Raw genomic sequence first — 11,098 nt, 5'->3', positions numbered from 1 at the left:
ATATATATATATATATATATATATATATATATATATATATATATATATATAACATAATGCAGTCATTTTTATTTCTTCTGTTCGTGATAACAAAATTCTTTCTAAAGGATTTTGTTATCACCAACATTCTTTTGTTATCATCAAAGATCTTTATTTTTATAGGACTTTTATAGGGCTTTTTATAGGTCATTGAACTCAGTTATTAATTAATATAAGAAGAAAGCAACCACAAAAAACAAAACTAAAATGTATGATCACACAAACAGATACACTCAAAAGGCAAGGTTTTATCCACTTATTCAAAGCTAACACTCAGGCAGAGATAATGATATTGTAGGATCGGTCTGTGCAAAAGATGAGCCGGACCTTAAACAGGAAATGTAAAGATCATCAGGAGCGACAAACATTTTCAGTCATATGATTGGCCAGGAATCCTGTCCCTGTATCTATTACCCCCCCTCTCTCTGTTAAACATACTCAGCAGCACACACACCGCCTGAGGCAGAGTCAAAGAGAAAGAGAGAGGGAGGCAAGGTTAATGGTGATTATTCAATACATATCTTTTTTTTCAGAACTGAAGGCAAAGGAATTATGTAACAGAGAGGAAAATACACATCTGAAGCCAAAATTGACCCCCCTACCCGAAACCAAAGACCAACAATAAAATGCACGACATAAACCTGCAAGGCAGAAGTGGAAAGGTGACTCTGCTGAGAAACTGTGGAGTGCTGAAAACTAAACAGATCTTCTACATTGTTCATTTTCTCTCTCTGGTAGCAATTTGTGTTTCTCTGCTTGTCGTCTGAATTTACATGAAGTCAAATATCAAGCAAATAGAAAAACAAATCAGCTTTTATCTGCACTTCTGTGTGCCTCTGTGTGTCACATTTGGAGAATAGCTTTCTCTGCTTTCTTTGGTTGTGAACACACATTAATCATTACCTGCACGACCAAGATTCAGGTTTAACAGGTATTTCACAACCACTCATTAAACACACCTTGACTGCAGTGCACTGTGTGGTTATACCTGAATATCTCTATAGTAAACTCAAAGTTCATTTCAGGTATAATGGATTCCTCCCTGGGAGGACTGACCTGTATGCAAATGTGTTGATAAACTTAAAGAACTGCGTCTTTCTTTCATGCAAATTTGTTGATAAACTTGAAGAACTGCATCTTTCTTTCATGCACAAAAAAAAAATATTCAGAGAATGTCTCTGTAACAGTTGGGAACTAACCAACGTGTTTCTAAACCCTCAGGTGATAAAGAAGTCATTTCCCTGTAATTATGTCCAGGTAACCAAATAAGGTGGTAACTACAGACCAGCTTGTCAGACCATTTCAAACAGCAACTAGCTTTTATCTTTTAAATATTACTGTGATTCTATTTTCTATTCAGACTGTTGGTTTTATATGACATAGAATTAAATGATTTGTCTTGTCAAGGTTAAATATTCTAACAACATTGCTATTTTAAAAACATTACGATGCAATGCAAGAGTTCTCTTTGGGACAAAACTTTAACTTTTAACCCAAGTATAAGCTTGGGTTTGAGATATAATAAATTATTTTTCAGGTTACACCTTACATAACCGTTACTGAATAGGTCATGTGACCCAGATCGCCACTTGAGAACAGAATAAGCTAATGAGAGCCGAATAGGCAAAGAGGTTTTGCTAGGCAATAAAACAGATATGACGATTTCATCAGGCATATGTTGAGCTCTGGATGTAGGATTCAAGCGGGCTGAAGGGTGTGGCCTTGTCTTTACAAGTATCACTTTTTCTGCTTGTCCAAAGCAGTCTGCTATCAAATTTCAAAAGTGAAAGAAGGAGTTTTTTAATTTTGCAACAGTTCAGTAAGGTCGGTTGTATTCATGGGAGGGAAACCTTGAAGTTAAAGGTCTGGCACCCTTAGTGGATAAAAGTTACACAGTATTGTTTTCAAAAACATGGCTAATCATCATTCTAGTTTCAGGTTATTGTAAGGAAAGATACGTTTATTCTTTTTATTCATTTTTAGATGTTGATACATGTATAATTAAACACATATCTCCTCAAATTACTTTGTATTTGTTAACTAAACCAAAAGTAGTAAGATAACAGCAACAACAAGCTTGAAAAGATGATTGAATAACGAGGTGTGAATAAAACTGAAGCTGTTGTGTGAGCCTGCAGCCACGTTACAGTAAAACACATAATATTCCATTCCCCATACTCTGTATGGGTCCTTGCTGGGGATTTGAGTTATTCTGCATGTAACTTGATTTCTAAAGATGTTACATTGCTCACCTTATTCTCCTTGCTCCTGATTTACATCTTTTGCACTAAACTCAACTGTGACTTGCAGAAGCACTTGAAGTATCATTTAGCTTTTGAGATGTTATAGAGTTGCTCCTGATTAAAAATAAAATCCCTTGGTATGGTTGCTATGTTTACACATACCAATTGTCTAAAAGGGAAATGACCTTCAGCTGCACATGAAACGCCAGGGGTCTCTTTCAAAAAGCAGGTTTACTGAAAAATTAAACCTGATATCAGGGAAACTCTGAGTTTTCCAATTAAGAGTTTATTCAACCTCAGTTTCTGTTACCATGGTAACATGCTCCCCAGAGCTAACCTGGTGGGAGCAGATTTTGTTCAGTAAATTTGGAGTGTCCTCTGTGTCGGCTATCCTTAGAGCCAATCATGTTGGTTTATTTCCTAATTTAGTCTGGAGATTTTTGTCAGAGTTTTTTGGATACAAAAAAATAATAATTCACAAGGTCTGTTGGGCACCTTTGGTTTTAAAAGCAAACTTTGCATTTCCTTTTGAGGAGGTTCTTATTAAAGAAGTATCCGTATTGATTAACATAGAATGAACATGTAACTTTCATATTCAGAAAATTATGTTTATGAGCACTACCATTTCACCTCAAAATCCATCACATACTGTACATTCAAGACCTTATCCGATTTGCAGCATTACAAAGACTTATTTAACTGAACTTGATATCAGTTAGGAGCATTGGTGAGTGTGAAAACAGCATTACAGAAAATAAAACTGCAGTCATATGGCACCAGTCCCATAGAATGGCTTCAGGGTGTTCCTCCTCTACCTTCTAATAGGTTTTTTGTAGGTATCCAGGTGATAGTTAAGAGTTAAAAAATTTGTCTTTGGTTAGGTTCATTCTATAATTTATAAATAATTCTTTTAATTCATTTAGTAAAGTTCATTTACTGTTTTTGAGTTGTATGTGAATAAAGGTCACATGACTAGTTCAGTTAGTGAATTTGAACTGAATTATTGGTAATCCAATATGGCTGCAGAGACACATGCCAGCACTGCAGCAACGTTACTTCTCCACTCAAGAGAAAAAGATTATTCTGTTCTGGTTTAAAAGGCACACACAGTCACTTTTGTTGATTTTAATGTTTCATGTTGATAATTTAGCATATAGGATCCATCCCCTGTTTAATCTAGTTTAACCAATTTTCTTTTAAATCTGTGTGATTAGAGACATTTATTTTTGTTAACGTGCAACTGAAATGTTTTTATATTCTTTATTTTTGGAGTTTTCAGTGTCTTCAACAAGAGAGAGAGAATAAAATGTTGAAAGACGTGTATGATGCATGGCCTTCTTAAATTTCAGACCTGAGAAGCTAAATTTCCTACGGCTGATAATATGCAATTTATCATTGATAACAGCTACTTTGGCTGAGTCTTAAACCGTAAGATTTATTTACCTACTTTATAGTTTTGATCTATTTTATTTAAAGTGTACCTATTTAAAAAAAAAAACAAACAAATACATGTTTCAGTTTTACATTTAAAATTTTACATTTCAGTCACACAGATTTAATGTGGCGATTAAAAACAACTCAATTAACAGGATATGAGATTTTTCTGGTTTATTTTAGAACTACAGAAATTATTTTCGGCTCACACATGAATAGATTTATCAATTTTGTGGCGAAAAAGGAACTACCTTAGGGTTAGGAATATTACTGGGAAGTAGGAGGTATAATCTGAAGCCATTCTACAGGACTGATAACCACCAATGAATGCTAAATTCTATGGTTATTTTCAAGGACGTTAACTTAAAAAGGCTTCATATAGTAGGAGTGACAATGGCGTCAGATGAGGAGTTTACCCTTTAACCAGAGAGTTGTTGGTTCAAGCCCTGCTCCAGCTTTTAGTATCACTGTGTTCTTGGCCAAAACACCTCACCGGCATTGTAGGCAACTGATGGTGGTTGGGGGGACTGGGGGGAACATTTTTTCCTGTCATTAAGTCCCAGGGCAACTGTAGCTACAATGTAGTTTGTTACCCTCAGTGTGTGAGTGAATGACTGAATGCAGTGTAAAGTGCTTTGGTCAAGTCCTCTGGCAATTTAATATAAAAAGCATAACACAATTTAAAGATTTTTTTTTTATTTTTATAAAAAGAGTAAATGGACCCATTTCCTTCAGCAATACAAAACTAAACTTACGGTTAAAATAATTTATGCATTTTCAGCTGTGCAACATCAGTTTGTCTCATGCTTACAGCAAAATTCCTAAGGAAAGTGTTTCATGTTAAGAAAAAAAAAAACACATACAAAAAACTAGATTCACAAAATGAAATATGTGCCAAAACAAAAACCCTACACCACGTTTTTATTTTTTTTATTTAATTAATGATAAAGGATCTAGAGTAATTCTAAGCAGTACTAGGACCTACCTCCACTACATGTAACATTTATTGTTTTGACATACATGGCAATTAAAATTACGATGACACTTTTGAAGAAACTGGGACATTTGGCAGTTGGGATGTTAGTGAATGGAGAATTGGTCTTTATCTCAGACCTGCAGGAACAAAGCATTTTCCTAGATATACAGGATTTTCTTTGGACTTGGTGTCTGTATCTACGTTACACCATTGATGGATTCAGTTGCAATTATGTTGCTTTAGTTGGTTGAATTCACTGACCACTTGCTGGGCTGCTGCAGTAATAATTTTAAAGCTACAACTTTAAAAGGTCAGTTTACAATAATGTGGAGAGACCGACACCCACATTTATTCTGTTTACTTGGATATGCTTAATGTCAACGGAAACATTTTATCCCACCCAAAATGAAACAAGGACACTGGTGTACCTGATGACATATCTACACAACTACATGACCCTGAGATTTAGTGCAAAAAATGCTGGTAGTGAATATGTATATTTCAGTGCATCTGTCCTTATGTCTTCTTGTTCTACAGTGGGATATGTTATTTGCTCTTTTGAAAGAGTTTCTCCTTTTTTAGTTATTGTTTGGGAGCCTCTGCTTTTTGCTCCTCTTGTTTGGGGGGCTCTTCCTTTTTCTCTTCTGGTTTTGGAGCCTCTGCTTTTTGCTCCTGTTGTTTGGGGGGCTCTTCCTTTTTCTCTTCTGGTTTTGGAGCCTCTGCCTTTGGCTCGTCTTTAATGCCGCACATAGTCCTTTAAAGAAAAGGCGAAACTATCTTTAAAACAACACATCATTGTGATCTTATTCTGCAAATGTAATAAAAGTAAAATGATAACTTTACTTTATGGGGTCTGGTTGTTCTTTCAAGAAGTTACAGACTTGGCTTTTTTCGGACAGCTGCTTTTTCAGTCGATCTATTTCTGCATTCCACTCAGTCTTCTCCTTCTCCTTTTCAGCTGTGAATGGTATATCAATAGGAGATTTAAATGTATTGCTAATAAGTTAGGGTTACTGTTGGTGTTACAACAAAAACAAGCATAACCCCATTGCTAACATTTGAAGTGCGCTTACCCTTCAGGTTGTTCAGGTTTGTCTCCTGCGCTGCCACTTGATCTGCACCAGATTTCTGTCAATGAACAAACAGATGCCAAAAAAAAAAATGTTGATTCCATTCGACTTTGCATAGATATTTATAGAAATTTATATTCAGGCACTTGGTATATGTTGGGAAAACCACTGATTTGCTCTTGGAAGTAGGAGCTGCCTTGACTCTATGATAATATAGAAGAGTGAACTTCCTAACCCCTAGCAATTGTCCACCTAGCAAGAAGTCCATCTTGTTTTTCTGGTTAGTGCTGAATGAACAAGTCATTTGACATTCCTTAACACGATACAATGTGTTCCAGTTTTTAGGTTAAAAAATGGATCCTACAGAATTAATATCAAGAGAAAAATTATTATTACTATAAATTATTCCTCCATTCAAAAAGGTATGAGAGGCACTTATACATTTTTTGATCAAAATACACAGATTTAGTGTAGTCGCCTTCCATTTTTCTCTAATAAGGGTAAGTATGCCTTTTTTCACACCACCCTGTTCATTTTGCAAATTATAATATTTACAGAGAAAAATATTAATTTCATAATTACACATAATGTGGAATAAATTTGACAAATTATTTATTTTTTCCCCATTATTGGGCAAATATATATAGATTAGATGCTGCAACCCTCAAAGCAACAGGTTGCTTGCTTCAACTGAGGGCTGATGATGTATTTTGGGAGTGGAAAGGGGAAGAAAGTGATAGAGAAAAACAAAATAAATCCATACCCGAATTTTAATTAGATATAGAAGAACAAATGATGCAAAACTGCTTTATGTTAATATAATGATAAAGTTGTATCAAAATATTTAGATGAACTTTCAATAAAATAGCCGATCTGTGTGTTTTAATTGGATGCATTAGATGTAGTCTATGTTTTAAGTGATTTACACAGATTTTTTTCAACCAACTAGTCACCTTGGAGCCATCGCAACCGTTTAAATCCCCCGTCGACTTCTCTGTTTTGGTCTTGAGAACATTCACTTCTTCCTCCAGCGCCTTCAGCTCTTTCTGCAGCTTGTCCAGCTCATTCCTAGTCTCCACCTTCTCGTTCTCGTACTCCTGGAGAACATCGCTGGTCACCCGCAGTTTGATATCCTGGAACCGGTTGCGCTTCTCCTCCTTCTCGTGCTCCTTTTTGCGTATCTTGATGTATCCCACCAAAACCACAGACGCCAGCAAAGTGAGAGGAAGCACAAACGCGATTTTCATCCTGAATAAACACCTTCCTGTTTTTTTTTGTGTGTGTGTGAAATTAAGTTCCCTTGAAGTTCAGAGTGTTAATTGTTCTTTCTCCAGGTTATTTACTCCTCATCCGCCATGAGAAATCCTCAGCTTAAAGAGAAAAGCTCCGCGTCACCGTTTGCGCCTCCTCTTTGCGCATCGCTGGCAAACTGAAGCCAATCGATCACTCACCTGTAGCTGACTCACCTTAGTTTTCTTTTTTGCTCAACATTGGGATTGATGCTGTTTGGACAAGAAGACACGCCCCCTTCCTGAATCGTTTCTAAAAGAGGAACAGGTTGCTGCACCTGTTACCATACCCTGGTAACACCTCAAAACGTGTTTTTCCAGTTTGAATGAAAAACTTCTGAGTTTTTGATTGAGGTTGTCTTAAAAGCTTATCAGGAGTAAATATATTTTACCTTTATACTCTTAATTATTTTCTAGTACATATCTAGATTGACTGAGATTAAAGTGCACTTCATTTCCTATGAGGCAACTTCCATTTAAAACAATACAAGTATTATTTAAACCCATAAAATAGCTTCACAACTGCTCTGAATCTTACATAACAAGGTAACTGATTAACTAGAGTGTGCATCATTAACAATGTATCCCTGAGAAACACATACCGAGAACGGAACATATAAAATATTACATGTCAGAGTAAATGCCTGATATATGTGATGAGAAAATGTGGAAAAAAAGCATGGATTATATACTTTGATGCATGAACATATTCCCAAATGAAGAGGGTACTGACCTATTTGTGGCTCAAACAAAGAAGGCATAAAAAAAGAGAAAATGCAGTTAATAGTGATAGTCACCAAAAATAATGATGTTGCTATGTCATTGTTATAAATAATATACATTATTTAAGTGTCCAATGAAAAAGTGCATTTAGTGTATCAGGCCTATTAATTGATCAATTCAGCCAATAGCACATCTTACAGGAAGATCTTTGAGGGTGCACCACTTCAGCTCTTAATCTTCTAATTAAATAACCACTTTTAGCCATCCAAAGCAAAAATAATAGCAGTCAAAGTTTTATTAATAAGCTTTGATTTTCTTTTTCTTTTTTCTTCTTAGATTTGAGACTTTAAGCTCCTATTTTAAGGCAAGGCAAGGCAAGGAAAATGTATTTGTATAGCACAATTCAGTACAAAGACAATGCAAAGTGCTTTACATGATTAAAATATAGGGAAGTAAAACAGAATCAGGGCAAGTATAAGAAAAAAAAAATGCAGATACAAGAAAGAACATTAAAAGCAGTTGGACTAAAGAAAATTAAAAAAATGAACTAATGATTTTTCAGTTGAAATTTTTAATTAGAACAGTCGAAGGTAATCCTAAACAAATGTGTTTTTAGTCTTCATTTGAAGGAACTCAGGCTTTCCGCATTTTTACAGTTTTCTGGAAGTTTGTTTAAGTATATACCATCAGTGCAACAAACCCTCACAAAACATTCTGAAATATAAATGTAAGTTATTTCCCTTATTTTTCTTTATTTAAAATCGCTGTGATGTTTTAAATAAAGTTGTAGGAAAGCATAAATAAGTAGCAGGCACACACTAATGTTTTTCTTTTGTTTTGTTTTTTATCAGCTTCTTTTATGAAAGATTTCATTCGCTGGAAAGTAAATATATGCTGGGTTATCTGATGTCTGTGCGAAACAATGAGAGCAGGTACCCAGGAAGCAGGTGGATCGACACGCCCAGTTTGTTCCACAGGTAGAACCGGTGTTCCCAGCGCTTTACTGGGGAGGAACAGGCGACATTCATCCAGGGATGAACCAGTGACTATCTGCGCTATTCGGTTCAACAGACGCACTTCCTTCATGCAAACATTAAGCATCAATTGAGGGGGAAAAAATATAAATAAGCGGAGATGAAGCTGCTGATTTTTTTTGTAGCCGTCAGCATTGCGGTGATGGCAGCGATGATTTTCCAGACTCTGCGCCAGGAGCTGAGTCTCCGCAACCTGAAGGCCCGCATGGTGGAGAGCACCGTGGAAGTCAAGAGAAGAGAGGACTCCATCATGGAGCTGAAATCTAAAATCTTGGAGCTCAAGTCCTCCGTGGAAACCACCAACCAGAAGCTGGAGGAGCTGAAGAAGGAGAAGACTGAGAAAGAGGCGGCGGTAAAGCAGGCAGAGAAAGGTCTGGAGACCTGCAACGCAGAGAAGGTAAGACGCGCACATAAAGGAAAACACTCAGGTTTAAAGCAAATAAGACAGTATTATGAAGTTACCTCGACTTAATTAAAATAACACCCAGCTATAAGCTATATCCGGGCGCATTTAAGTGAAATACCTAATGAAAAAGAAGATTTTTGCAAGGGGAATCAGCTTAAATGATTTCTGGAGAATTTTACTTGGAGTAAAAAATATTTTCCTATAGCTTATAGAGCAAAGAGCTCACGAAAGTGCCCACTCATTTTGGATAAAACCTCATAAGGCCAACAAAAACTAATTAGGAAGTCAGCATATTCCAGTATAAGACACTGTATATGATGTCTTTTTAGGTTCTGAGCATCATTATTCCGTTTGATTAACATACATATTTATGGGTTTTTTTTCATATGTATTCTACTGCATGTGTCTACTCTCATTTCCATTGCTAACTAATGCTTTTGCTTTCTTAAATTGCTAGGGAAAAGCTGAACAGAAGAAGAATGAGCTGGAAGATTCCATAAATAAGCTCAAAAGTAAGTGAGGTGCAGGGGCTGATCTAGAGGGAAGGCACAGGTGGGATTGTTTGTTCCCACAACCTTATTTGCTACAAGCAGCTCTCTTCTAAACCAGAAGGTGGCAGTAGTGATACCATTGTGTAGAATGCCCTTTGCCATTTCAAACTTAGTGTATTAATCTAAAACCGACAACATAAAACACAGCATTAATTAGTCACTATAGATAAAGAGGACTAATGCAGAATTCTTGCTCTTGTACAAATTAGATTTAGGTTTTATGGAGAAGAGTTTGTTTCTGCAGTCATTTGGAAGTCTTCCACATAATTAGTGATAAAGACCAACTGCTCAACCAGTTCAATGTATATATTACTCTGCTCCAGAAAATAAAGGGAACAAGTAAAAAAAAAAACACGTCAATTAAAACAAATTTCTGTGAAATCAAACAGTTAAGAAGCAACACTCATTGATAATCAATTTTCCATGCTGGTCTGCAAATCAAATAGACAGCTGGTGAAAATGATTGGCAATTAGAAAGAAACACTCAACAAAGGAGTGGTTCTGCAGGTGGGGACATCAAACCACTTCTTAGTACCTATGGTTTCTGGCTGATGTTTTGGTCGCTTTTGAATTAACAGTCATGGTGGCATAAGTCGGATTCTATAACCCACACCAGTGTCTCTCATGTATTGCAATTCATCCGTGATGGTACATTAATGCGAGCTGTGGCACGAAGGTTTGTTGTGTCTGTCAGCGTAGAGGCTGGAGGCACTACCATGAGACTGACCAGTACACCAGAAGACATGGAAGAGGCTGTAGGAGGGCAACAACTAAACAGCAGGACCACTAACTCCACCCCTGTGCAAGGAGTGTGTCAGCAGTTCCTGCTAGATGAAGGCATTGAAGCTATGGACTGGGCCGCCCGTTCCCCAGACCTAAATCCAATTAAGCACATCTGGGATCCTGTCTCGATCCATCTACCAACATCACATTGCACCATAGACTAACCAGGAGTTGGCGGATGCGTTAGTCGGATGCTTTAGTACAGGGCTAAGGAGAAGTTCCCACAGGAGACCATCTGCCACCTCATCAGGAGCATCCCCAAGCTTTGTAGGAAGGTCATACAGGCACGTGGAGGCCACACACAATACTGAACCTCATTTTAACCTGTTTTAAAGACATTACAGGATTAGCCTGTGGTTTATGTTGACACTTTTATTTTGTGTGTGACTCCAAACCCAGGCATCCATTTGTTAATAAATTTGATTTCCATTAATGATTTTTGTGTCATTTCGTTGTCAGCACATTCAAGTTTGTATAGAACGAACTATTCAATAAGAATACTCATTCAGATCTAGGATGCGTTATTTGATTGTTCCCTTTCATTTTTTGA

At 36.6% G+C, this 11,098-nt stretch overlaps 2 protein-coding genes across 2 annotated transcripts in view; one reads left to right on the top strand and one right to left on the bottom strand.

Moving 5' to 3' along the window:
* Positions 1 to 4,452: 4,452 nt before the first annotated feature.
* LOC107096309 (FK506-binding protein 4-like) lies at positions 4,453 to 7,038 on the bottom strand. The gene is made up of 4 exons (XM_015392909.1): positions 6,716 to 7,038; positions 5,766 to 5,820; positions 5,536 to 5,650; positions 4,453 to 5,446 (listed from the first exon to the last, which is right to left on the bottom strand). The coding sequence occupies exons 1-4, from the start codon at positions 7,007 to 7,009 to the stop codon at positions 5,275 to 5,277; spliced, it is 636 nt and encodes a 211-aa protein (XP_015248395.1). The 5' UTR covers positions 7,010 to 7,038; the 3' UTR covers positions 4,453 to 5,274.
* A 1,743-nt stretch (positions 7,039 to 8,781) lies between these two features.
* The window catches only part of LOC107096310 (myosin-2-like), a 3,784-nt gene continuing 1,467 nt past the window's right edge, over positions 8,782 to 11,098 (top strand). The window contains exons 1-2 of the mRNA XM_015392911.1: positions 8,782 to 9,205; positions 9,672 to 9,726. Coding sequence (XP_015248397.1) covers positions 8,909 to 9,205; positions 9,672 to 9,726 — 352 coding nt within the window. The 5' untranslated portion in view covers positions 8,782 to 8,908. The remainder of the gene's footprint in view (positions 9,206 to 9,671; positions 9,727 to 11,098) is intronic.

Source organism: Cyprinodon variegatus, unplaced genomic scaffold, assembly GCF_000732505.1.
Source record: "Cyprinodon variegatus isolate N-32 unplaced genomic scaffold, C_variegatus-1.0 Scaffold613, whole genome shotgun sequence".
NCBI lineage: Eukaryota > Metazoa > Chordata > Actinopteri > Cyprinodontiformes > Cyprinodontidae > Cyprinodon > Cyprinodon variegatus.
This window is presented reverse-complemented; position numbering and strand designations above follow the sequence as displayed.